We start from the raw sequence: 13,122 nt of genomic DNA, 5'->3' as shown, positions 1-13,122 counted from the left end.
AAAAATCCTTTACCATTTTGCAATTTTCGCAATAGTTAACATATTAATTACTAAAAATTGTCAAATATTGGTCTTGAATAATTTTTTACTCAAATATTAGAAGTACAAATTAGTTCGGTTCATTTTTTTGTGTTCAAAAATGCATTTATTTCAAAACAAAATGAATGAACAGATTAATTAAAGTATTGTCTATCGCTGGCTACTACTTTTCCCCATCTCTCAAGCAATTTTCGAATTCCATCTCGAAAAAATGACTCGTTTTTAGAGGCGATCCAATTTTGGAGCCAATTTTCGATTTCTGCGAAATAAGTGAACCGAGGACTTGCCAAATCGTGCTGCATCCTTCGGAACAACCAGTAATCAGAAGGAGCAATGTCCGGAGAATACGGCGCGTGCGGTAAAATATCCCATTTGAGTATTTCCAAATATTTTTTTACGACTTTAGCGACATGAGGCCGAGCGTTGTCATGAAGAAAAATAACTTTATCATATCTTTGCTCGTATTCCGTTTTTCTCGCAATGCACGGCTCAAACGAATCAATTGTAGCCGATACCGATCGCCCGTAATGGGATCGCCAGGTTTCAGCAGCTCATAGTAAACAACACCCTTTTGGTCCCACCAGATACAGAGCATGATCTTCGAACCATGAATGTTCGGCTTTGGTGTTGATGTTGAGGTCGATGGCAACGATTGACCGGGCTTAGCGTAGTATTTTTTCTTCTTGGGGTTGTCGTAGAATATCCACTTCTCATCTCCAGTCACAATCCGATGCAAAAAACCTTTTCTTTGTTGTCTTTGAATCAGCTGTTCGCAAGTGAAATATCGCCTTTCAACGTCTCTCGGTTTCAGTTCATAAGGCGCCCAATTTCCTTGTTTTTGAATTATTCCCATGGCTCTCAATCGTGCAGAAACGGCTTGTTGAGTTACTCCCAATGATTCTGCAAGCTCCTCTTGCGTTTGACTCTGATCTTCTTCGAGTAATGCCTCTAATTCTTTGTCTTCGAATTTTTGACTGTCCAGAGCGAGGCTTGTCTTCAACGTTGAAATCTCCATCCTTGAAACGTCGAAACCATTCCCTACATGATTTATCAGTTGGAGCAGTGTCACCATAAACTTTGACAAGCATTCGATGGGCTTCAGCTGCACTTTTCTTCCAATTAAAGCAGAAAATTAGAATCTCCCGCAAATGCTGCTTGGTTAACACAAAATTCGACATTTCAAACACAGTAAAAATCAAGGTTTTTATATGAAACTCAAAGCGATATAAACTGAATATTATTAGCAGATGTCTAACCTCTTTGAAAACGCCAAAATCAGTTGTCACTATGAACCATTCACAACAGCCGGAGCCAGCTTTTGGAAAATTAACCGAACTAATTTGTACTCCCAATACTATTAACAGAAAAATTGCAACAGACAAAAATCATTTTCATCATAATTTTTTTCGCATAGAACTCTAAGAATTTTTTCAGAATTTTTTATCAATTTTTTAATACTGCATTTTCTTATTTTTACTAACATGAGGAAATAAAAAATTCTCAGAACTTTATAAAAAGAAAATAAATTTTTATCTCTTGCAGTTTTTTTGTAAAGTTGATAGTATTTGAGTAAAAAATTATTCAAGATTAATATTGGGTCACCTAAAAAGTATCCGCGGTGTTTTGTTACTAGATGTGTGTTGATGGTCATATATCTAGTGAAAAGTACCGCGAATACTTTTTAGATGACCCAATATTTGGAAATTTTTAATAATTAATACCTTATTAACTATTGCGAAAATTGCAAAATGGTAAAGGACTTTTCGACTCAATTTAATCCGCTCTATCTACACAAATGCGATTGACCAAACTTACGGGACACCCTGTATATGTATTATACGTAAGAAACTACTCGTAGCTCTAAATTGTTCAACCCAAAAGCCTGTTGTACAATGTGCTTTTTGTTTCCTATTGCCTTTTGTTATTTTTTACATCTTATCTTTTTGCTTCTTATCTGGTTTTTTGTTTTATCGCCCGAGATAAAAGTTAACAAACTTCTGAAGAAACAAAAAATACGTAGCAAAAAATACAATTGCTGATAAAATGGTTGCAAAGGAGAAAAAAGCAAAAGGTAAAAAACAATAAACAGGAAACAAAGAGCACATTGTAGAATAGGCTTTATCCCTTCTACCATGGTCTCTCCGGATATACTCTAAATAATTACCAAAAGAATTATAGAAAGTATGGTAATTATTTAAAATATGGATCTTCCCCCTCAAATCTTAATAAAAATTAATATACGCATTCGATGCGTTTTCATTCAATGAAAGAATCTAAAACATAAACGAGTAAAAAAACGCGGCGATTGGCCTCGTAAATTGAGTTATTAATCATTAAAGTTCGGGACTTTAGAAGTTAAGATATCTCCACTCGATACAGTGCTATGAGTATGTTCTACATTAATTATACAAATTCACTGTTTTAAAAACACAAATTCATTAGCTGCTTCAGCAGAGAAAGCAGCTTTGCAACTGTTGCAAAATTCTTCAATACGATTGGTTCTTGCTTTTGGTTCATTACAGATCTAAATGTATAAATCAATTATATTGAAGAATTTTGCTGAACGCCATTGCTTTAAAAACAAATTCACTATTTTAAAAATTACTGTTTAAGCACATAAATTTATTTGCATTAGCAGTGAATTTGTGTTTGTAAAGCAGTGAATTTATGTTTTTAAAGCAATGAATTTGTATAATTAAAGCAGAACATATATATAACACTTATATAGAATCGTAATAACAGATATCTTAATTTCTAAAGTCTCGAACGTTTAATAATTCTATTCACGAGGCCGACCGCCGCATTGTTTTGCCAGATTCTTTCGTTTTGAATGAAAACGCATCGAATGAGTATATTTTTTATTAAAGGTTTGTTTTCTGTTTCTGCACTGGTTGCATTAATTTAAAAAGTGTACACTAAAACGTTTTCTGTTCCCAAAATGGCGTCAGCCAAAAACGATGTTTTTTTGTTCCAGTGCAACAGAACCCAGTGCATGAGTTCACTGTCCATTATTGTTACTGACTGCATTAGGTCTGAAGTCAGTGCAAGCAGTACAAACACTAGTGTACACTAGTTCAGCACAGAAAAACAGACCTTGTACAAATAGTACGAGAATTAGTAATTATTTAGAAGATACCTTTCACCTTCAATTTCAGTGAAATTATGCTCATTCGTTTTTGCATGAAACGAAAGAATCTGGCAGTAAAATGTTGTGCCTAGTCCCGCGAATCGAGAGATTAAGCGTTGATTAAGATCGACGACTATTGAGGTTAGAAAATCTGTCAGCTGCGAAATATCGCGATGAAAGCATGTGCTGCGATCCATTTTCATGCTTTGTGGCTTCATGTGCATAGATTTTTTACTAACTTGCTTCTACAGCAATATATTAACGTTTATTAATATTCAAATCGCCTTCCTTTCACCGTTCAGGAGTTTACAACTTTTCGCACATAGCAAAAACAGAGCAGGCTTTCGTTTTGAATAAAAATGTATCAAACTAAATTAAAATCATTAAAATTGGAGAGGAAGTAACGATTCTAAATAAATACAGACTAAAATACGTGTACATAGCGCATTAAGTCGATGTGACAATTTCCTAACCACAATGTGGTTGTCAATTTTAACGCTTAATATCTTGGTTTGCGGACTTAGACATGACATTTTACTACCAGATTCTTTCGTTTCATGCGAAAATGCGACAAATAAGCATAATTTTATTAAAATTGAAAGTGAGGGGTATCTTCTAAATAATTATCTGAGAATCTATAAATAATAAAATAATAAATATATATATAAATAAAATGATAAATATATATAAATATATATAAATAATAGCAAGCCTACATATAAAAACATTTTGTATCATTATCTTTAATTAAGAATTTTTTTAGTGGAATTGCATTTATTTTCATCACACGAATCTAATAGCGTTTTCGGCTGACCGGGACTATTTTCCAGCTAGGACACAGACATTACACCGTGTTTCACTGTGTAAAGTACTTGTTGGAACGCAGTTTAGTTTCATAATGTAACACCAGAATGCATTGCAATCTTCCATTCTATTCTTATAATTATTGGGTCATCTAAAAAGTATCCGCGGTACTTTGTCACTAGATATATGACCATCAACACACATCTAGTGACAAAAAACCGCAGATACTTTTTAGATGACCCAATATATTTAGCGCATATATATAATAGATTTATGATTTTTATTTAGGCTTAAGTTATAATTTTTTCAGAATTGATTTTTGAAGATTTTATTGTAAAATAAATACGGCTACCAAATAACTTTTTGAAAAGTAACATGTGTTGGTAACATTGACATATTTTACACGTTCGTACTTAGCTTTTTATTGTGTCGAGCAGTGTAATACTGTATAGTTGAAACACTGTATAAGACACAGTGTTATACTGTGTTACCTGTCTACGTTGTTGGAAAACATCCCGGGTTTGCACCAACTTGGTTAGAAAATGTTTCACTATTGGTTGACGTTACACGCTCTACCAATAGGAGAGCACGAAATATCATTACTTCAACCCAGGTTAGTGCAAATTCGATCGAACCAAAAACGCTATAATACTTCTATGTAAACAATATGAGACGCCATTTTTATTTTGCAGTAAAACGTTTTTTACTCTTGCCTGCACGCTTACACTTGTCAGTTCTGCAGAGTATCAATTATGAAACTTTATCCCTAGGATGGAAAGTGAAAAATGAAAATTTTAATCATTGAAGTTAATGAGAAATTTTTCATTTTTCATCCTAGAAAAAAAGTTTCATGATTGATATCCTGGATTGCACTAATTCAATTCAGTTCAATTCTAATGTAATCCTCGTGGAGGAACAGAAAACAAACCTTAAAATTCTAAGGGGAGGGGGGAACTCGTATCTCGTATTCTAATAATTACCGAGAGTATTTATGCATTAGTTTGCGTTGGCATCTTTGCATGTCTTGACAGCAGCATTGAAATGAACATCTTTATCAATTTTTGTTTAGATTTACATCAAATTACGTCGCTGCTGAATGTTTGCAATGTCGTCTTTACAAATACGATGATTCTACGCCGAATGATGAAGATCGAATTTCGATCATATGAATCATGTCAACACTCATTGAGATCAGCAGCGGCTCATACCTAAACGAGGATGATTGCGTTACCACTATGATCGAGCGAATCGACTCGACGGTGACGTACAATGATTTCTTCTCAAAGTATCTAATGTGTAATAAACCTTGCGTCATCAGTTTTCAAGCAATCAAGAATTGGCCATGCAGGCATGAATGGGTATTAAACGGTGCACCTAATTTCGAGATGCTCCGCAAGCTGTTTGGTATGTGCAAAATGAAAGAAGGGAAGGATTGCATTGTTTAGATTATTAATGTAATCTTTATTGCTCAAGGACATTCCATTGTCCCAGTTGCTGATTGTAATAGAAAGTTTTATAATTCGCAATTTAAGAATAACATGCCCATGAAGAGTTATTTGGAATATTGGGCTGATTATAAGCGAAGCTGTTATGATAAATCGATGCCATTGTTATATTTGAAAGATTGGCATTGCGTGAGAAGTTTCTCGAATGTCCCAATGTATGAAGTACCTCAGTACTTTGTATCAGATTGGTTAAATGAATATTACATTGCTCATCCCGAACTAAATGACGATTACATGTTTGTATACATGGGACCAAAAGAGACCTGGTAAATACACTTTTAATGTTATAATTTTGTTTGCAAAATTTGTAGAGTCCAACCGAAACAACTTTTTTACCTTCGGTCGAAATCAAAAATATTCAGTTTTTATTCTATTTCTGCCAAAACTGAAATTGGATAAATAATTATAAACACCACATAATTTTCAGAATCATTGGAAAATATCAAAATATGTCAAAATATGAAATTTATGCACTTTTTAAAAAATAAGATTTTATGAATATCTTATTATTCCCTATTATAAGGAATTTTCTATACATTATAAGGAGTTTCAGGCACTTGACTTATGATGACTTATGATTGACTAATAAAAAAGGATAAAGAAGAAAGTCAGCGGTTTGCAGCAATCGGCGTCAATCAGTCGATGACAATAGATATAGTTTTTCGAATGCTCACCAGCGCATTACAATTTGTACAGTTTTGATTCAAGGCCGCAGCACTTTTGCATCACGCATAACACATAGTAGTACATAAGTAAATCAACTAATCAAAATTTTTCTTTTCCTTCTATTCCATGAAAAAAAAGAATTTCGATTGGTTGATTTTCTTATGTACTATGCATTATGCGTTATGCAAGAAACAGATTTGAACAAATTTGTGCTGCAGCCATCACTTATCGAAATTTTTTTTTAATTTTGGCCGAAACCAAAATCAAATCGAAACTAATTTGTGATCGAAACTGACCGAAATCGAAATCGAAATTTCGATTAGATTCTACAAATTTAGTAACCTTTTAAAGCATACATTTTTCTTTACGTAGAATTCAGTTGAGTTTATTACTCCGAAATTTTTCGTGATCATTGATTACGAATCTGGCCTCAGATTTTCAAAATTCAAAATGGCGGATCCAATATGGCGGATAAAAAAGTGAAAATTTTCTTGATTTTAATGAAACTTGTTATTCCGGGGTTTTCGGGGTCGCTGATTGCGAATCTGGCTTCAGATTCTTAAAATTCAAAATGGCGAATCCAAGATGACAAACAGAAAATTAAAAAATTAGTTTTGGGCTGCAAAATAAGGTCAAGTAATTTTAATTTTAATTTTTTAATTTTGATTTCAAATTCGCAACAAACGATCTAAAAAATCTACTTGACCTCATTTTACAGCCACAGAACTAATTTTTTTAATTTTTTGTCCGCCATATTGGATCTGCCATTTTAAACTTTATGAGACCACATTCGTAATCAGGGATCGCGAAAACTCCATAGTAACAAATTTCATTGGAATCAAGCAATTCTTCGCTTTTTTGTCTGCTATTTTGAATCCGCCATTTTGAATTTTTTAATTTTGACTTCAGATTCGTAATCAGCGACCCAAAAAACCTCTCAGACTTCATTTTCGATTAATTAACTATTGTTGATTAGTCACAATCACATTTATATATATTGGGTCATCTAAAAAGTATCCGCGGTACTTTGTCACTAGATATATGACCATCAACACATCTAGTGACAAAAAACCGCGGATACTTTTTAGATGATCCAATATATATATATGTATATATATATATATATATATATGTATAGTTAAAAAAGAATGAATTTTTCCAGTTTGTTTATTTATAAAATATATTTCGTTAACAATAGGAATGTTTCCACGGTTTTTTTTATAACAATTGATGTTCTAAACACTGATAATGTTCTTTTCATTATAATAATATGTTAGAAACTTTATGAAAAACATAAAAAACTGATGTTAACAAGGTGTCATATATGTGCCGCAACACTGTGCCGCAAAGGGTTAAAGTTTAAACTAAGTAATAGAAACGCCACTTACAGTCAAAGTCAGATGTTGAAATAAAATACGAGAGCAAATCAATAAGTACCCGTATTAGTAATGAAGACGCAAGCTTTTCAACAAAAATTTTTTTTATTCTTCGACATAATCTCCTTTTAAGAGGGTACACTTTTTCCAACGCTTCTGCAATTTTTTTAACCCCTCAGAAAAATACGATTTGTCGGACTCTGCAAAATAGATCTCTGTTTGCAATGACCTCCTCATTCGACGTGAATTTTTTTCCACCGAGTCATTTTTCAAGTTTGGAAACAAGAAGAAGTCACAGGGAGCTAAATCCGGAGAATACGGTGGATGCGGCAGCAATTCGTAGCGCAATTCGATCAATTTGGCTGTGGCGACTACGAAGGAGTGAGCCGGTGCATTGTGAGCAATCGCGGCACCCATCGGCCGACAGCTTTTTCATTCCCAAATTATCAAAATATTTAATGCCATTCCGTATGACTACGGCCTCTGCTACTTCACGCACTTTCGTTCGGCGATCAGCGAGAATCATGTCGTGGACTGTTTCAACGATTTCAGTAACCATGTCTGCCGGGCGGCCTGAACGCTCCTCATCAAAAACAGACGAATGACCACGTTTGAATTTGTTGAACCAATATCTGACGGTTGTCATAGATGATGAAGAGTTCCCATAGACGGCATCCAACTTCGTTTTTATTTCTTCGCACGTTTTTCCATCCAAAAATAAAAAACGAATTACGGATCGATATTGCTCTTTTTCCATCGGAAAACATCAAACGCTCACTACGAATTGCTATCAAATCAAGACTATTGCATGAATCACTCTGAAATTTTGTATGGCGTCATTTGAAAGATGGTAGTACACGATGGTAATGCCAACTTGCATCAGCAACGTCGCCTGTCTTGAAACACGGGTACTTATTGATTTGCCCTTGTACATTCCTAGATAATCAAATCTGTAGAAAGCAGATTTTTTAAATGTCTACTACACCAGCAAACGAGAATGGATTAAAATGGATTGAAATTTTTTTCTATCCAAATATGTATTTCAAATACTTTTTTTTGGATTTAATTGGATGCAACTGGATTGAAAAACTGTATTTCCTATTCAAAATTTTGAATTAAACAGTATTCACAATGTGTGTTGTGCAGAAAAAGCTAATATTATTTTTAGATTGAAAGGCATAGAGAGGCCCCATGCAATTCATAAAAATGCATTCAGAATTGAAAAGCATTCATTTTAACATTCGTGAATCAATATTTTTGAAAATCTAAATCCATTTCAATTAATTTCAATCCATTCTCGTTTGCTGGGACATTATGCCAACAAAATAACAGAATTGTTATAGAATTAGATATACCTAATACTTTGACATACTGCTAGAAAAAACATAACAGAATCGGTAGGATCTGCTCAGTTTCTGTCAACAATTTGCCTTCACATTATTTCGACAGGCGATGTTAACAGAACACAAGCCTAATGCGGACGCAGTTGATGGCAGACTGCCGTCATTTTCTGCTCGAACCTGCTGAATCTGCTAGAAGACTGCAGACATTTTGCTTGTTATCTGGGTCTATATGTATTTTTAAATAAATTTATCTTAAATATATAATTACGAGTTGATTACTCTTGGATTTGCAACACAATTAAACTGAAATAATCTCCCTAAATTAAATTAGATCAATTTGATGCTATTAGCATTTTAAAATCTATAAATAACTTGCGAGAAGTGTTACCTCAGCCAAGATTGTTCTGTGACTTAATATTCTTATTTAATTATGTATCGATTATTGTCTGTCATTCAGACTGATTTAACTGCTGCTGATAATGTTCAGGACTCCATTGCACGCGGATGTTTTTACATCATATAGTTGGTCTGCAAATATTGTCGGAAAAAAAAGATGGTTGCTCTTTCCTCCACACGAAGAAGATCACCTTCGTGATCTTTATGGGCAATTGGTATATGATGCAGTTTCAGAGGAACTCAACGATCATACGAAGTATAAAATGTACGATAGTAAAAAATTAAAATGTTTCGATGTAATTCAAGAAGCAGGAGAGATTATGTTCGTGCCATCAGGATGGCATCATCAAGTTTGGAATTTGGTAAATAGTAATAGAATTTCTTAAAATGAGTATTTAAATTGTTGATGTTAATAATTAATTACGTGTCGTCTTTTGTGAAGGAAGATACAATTTCTATTAATCACAATTGGATTAATGGCTGTAATATCACCAATGTATGGTATGCATTAAAAAAGGAATTAAGATCTGTTATGAAAGAAGTTGACGACTGCAAGGATATGAAGAACTGGAATGAACATTGCCAATTGATGCTAAAAACCTCTTATGGCATGGATTATAAACAGTTTCTGGAATTTATATCGTTTATTGCTAAGAATCGTTTACATGCTATGATAAAAAAGAGTCAAGTCATAAGTTTTAATAAGTATCACTTTGGACATAATCATTGTCTGTTTGATTTGCGAACACTTAAAGTCATATTGGAAAATATTATCATAGACGCGCAAGATCTGTCCGTGTACAATTTAATGTGTAAAAATGATGAAGCCCGCATTTTACTGAAAAATATTGCTTCGTTTCTCAATTCTTGTAATATTGAAAATGCAGTTTTTCGATGAATATAAAATCCAATAAACTGTTAACGAAACAAGACAAACTGTTAAAAAACCAATTGTAAATTTTGTTGTAAATATAGCATGTACTTTCACTGTTGACATCATGTCATTTTTATGTATATATGTCAAGTTTTATAAATCTCCTCCCTCCCCCTCCTCTTAACTTCATTTAAATTTTCTCTTAAAAGATAACATTTTGCAGAATTACTTATTTTAAAATTGCTTTTGTACAGTAAGCATTATATTAGATGCCATTTCATCATAGCAGACACAAGTAAAATTTATAAAATAATTAAAAAAGGAATTATCAATTTAGAAAGAGAGATTGCAATTGCATGAAATATACAGTACAGTAAAAGGCAATAATTATCTCCTATCGATTCTATAACGAATATGGCTATATTAAGACATATAAGTGAAATTTATTTTTACTCTTAACAAATAATTAAACATAGAAAATGTAACTTTTTTCTCTTTAAGTCAATGAATCGTATACTACTCTCTAAATATAAAGATTTACGATAAAAATTTAGAAATCTGTAATCTCTCTATTAAGCTAAAGTGCAACCCAATCGTTGGATACATTGTCTCTGCTGCTTATAAAATATTTCACAAAACACAACTTATATCTATCTTTAACATATTGTCTTATTTACTTTTCAATTATGTAAACATAAATAATCTAATTTTAAAGATAGCGCGTGCGCACGTGTGCTCCTGTATGCATGTGTATGTATATACATTAGCGTGTGTATATATGGTATTTTAATAACAATATACAAAATTTCTAAGATATAAATATCACTTTTTCAGTGAGAAGCGCCCGACATGTTGACAAATTGCCCTAACCATGAATTTTTAATAAAATAATTCAATAATGTATATAAATATACATAAATATACATTATTGAAAGATGTTCATAAATATATAATTCCTAATAATATATTACTTTTGAATATGCATTTTTATTTCATTTCGAATCCATCCATTATTTCGATATATGCCCTAATACAAATATGCACGTAAAAAAAAATTATAGAAATTCATCTACATCACTGTAACAGTACTCCAATTATTTCAATTAATTTCATAGAATTTATAGAATCTCTGAAAAAATTTAAAAAATCATTATGTATTTCTTCTCTTTGTATGATACGTCTGTATATATTTATAATAAAAATGTGTTCTCTCATATGCAAGGAAATTCTGTATAATCTTTCTCAAAGTTATGTGTGTGTTGTATTCATTCCTTTTTTTCACACAGCTACTTATAAACTGATAAAAAGATATTGCACCAGCAGAAAGTTATTTAAAATGAATAGCTAGCGATTCTTTCCTACATTACATTATTGAAGAAAAAGGTTGTCATGATTGACAAATGATAAACAATTTTATCGCAGTTTCTCTTCATAAAATTTTTTTTCTGGCCACAAATAAGCAGAGCTATAGGCAATATATACATCCTACCATCTATATCCGCACACGACCATACATATAACATACACCTGTACATTTGTTATATTCCTATAAATTTAATTTTTTTCAATGTACAATAGTATTTCAATTTTTATCTTGCATAGCATAGTCTAATATTTAAAGCATCACATGTCATAAAGTCCAACGCATTCATCAACAATTAACCACTATTGCAAAGTTTAGACTTTCCGCAATGTGCGCTTTTTTTCTTGATAAGTAAACTCTTTGTATACGTTAGATGTGTACATTTCTCCTTTATAAATCCTTACAGTTTATTGTGTATTATGGCTGAATAGAAGTAAATAATAGGTATTTACTTCGCAACTGTAGAATCAAATAATAACGCACGCACGCACGCACGCACGCACGCACGCACGCACGCACGCACGCACGCACGCACGCACGCACGCACGCACGCACGCACGCACGGCCCGCAGCACGCACGCACGCCCGCACGCACGCACGCACGCACGCCACGCACGCACGCCGACGCACGAACGCACGCGAACGCCGACAACGCACGCACGCACGCACGCAGGACAGCACGGCTACGCAACGGCACCGAACGCACGCACGCCACAACGCACAGCACGCACGCCGGCACGCACGCACGAACGCACGCACGCACGCACGCACGCAGCACGCACGCACGCACGCACGCACGAACGAACGCAAAGCACGCACGCACGCCACGCACGCACGCAACGCACGCACGACCCGCACAAGCACGCACCCGCACGCACGCACCCGCACGAACACGACGCACGCACGCCCGCGACACGCCACCACGCAGCGCCCAGCACGCACCGCACGCACGCAACGTAGTACGCACGCACGCACCCACGTCACGCACGCACGCACGCACGCCGACACGCACGCACGCACGCACGCAAACGCGCACGCACCGCACGCGACGCACGCACGCCGCCGACACACGGAAACCGGGCACGCAAGCGCCGACACGCCAAGCACGCACGCACGCACGCACGCACGCACGCACGCACGCACGCAAAGCAGAACAGCCACGAACGCACGCACGCACGCACGCACGGCACGCACGAGCACGACGAACGCATGGGCCACGCAACCGCACGCACGCAACGTCACGCAACTGCACGCACGCACGCACGCACGCCGCACGCACGCACGCACGCACGCACGCACGCACGCACGCACGCACGCACGCACGCACGCACGCACGCACGCACGCACGCACGCACGCACGCACGCACGCACGCACGCACGCACGCACGCACGCACGCACGCACGCACGCACGCACGCACGCACGCACGCACGCACGCACGCACGCACGCACGCACGCACGCACGCACGCACGCACGCACGCACGCACGCACGCACGCACGCACGCACGCACGCACGCACGCACGCACGCACATCAATCATGAATTTCCATGAGGTTATTTCAAAATGTAACTGATATTCATGTCGTCAACGGATTTTAGCATAAAAATTCAGGATAGGGACTTATTGGA

The 13,122-nt window shown here is 35.7% G+C and overlaps 1 protein-coding gene across 7 annotated transcripts in view; it reads left to right on the top strand.

Moving 5' to 3' along the window:
* JMJD4 (jumonji domain containing 4) overlaps positions 1-10,250 on the top strand; it is a 37,289-nt gene extending 27,039 nt beyond the window's left edge. For 2 of the 7 annotated variants that reach the window (XM_087402848.1, XM_011055607.2), the window contains exons 2-5: positions 5,040-5,374; positions 5,444-5,741; positions 9,348-9,618; positions 9,699-10,250. In XM_087402848.1, coding sequence (XP_087258974.1) covers positions 5,143-5,374; positions 5,444-5,741; positions 9,348-9,618; positions 9,699-10,154 — 1,257 coding nt within the window. In that variant the 5' untranslated portion in view covers positions 5,040-5,142 and the 3' untranslated portion in view covers positions 10,155-10,250. The other 5 variants (XM_011055624.2, XM_011055615.2, XM_011055632.2 and 2 more) reach the window with 5 other exon arrangements.
* The last annotated feature ends 2,872 nt before the right edge of the window (positions 10,251-13,122 follow it).

Source organism: Acromyrmex echinatior, chromosome 2 (genome assembly GCF_024713525.1).
Source record: "Acromyrmex echinatior isolate Ae372 chromosome 2, ASM2471352v2, whole genome shotgun sequence".
Taxonomy (NCBI): domain Eukaryota; kingdom Metazoa; phylum Arthropoda; class Insecta; order Hymenoptera; family Formicidae; genus Acromyrmex; species Acromyrmex echinatior.
This window is presented reverse-complemented; position numbering and strand designations above follow the sequence as displayed.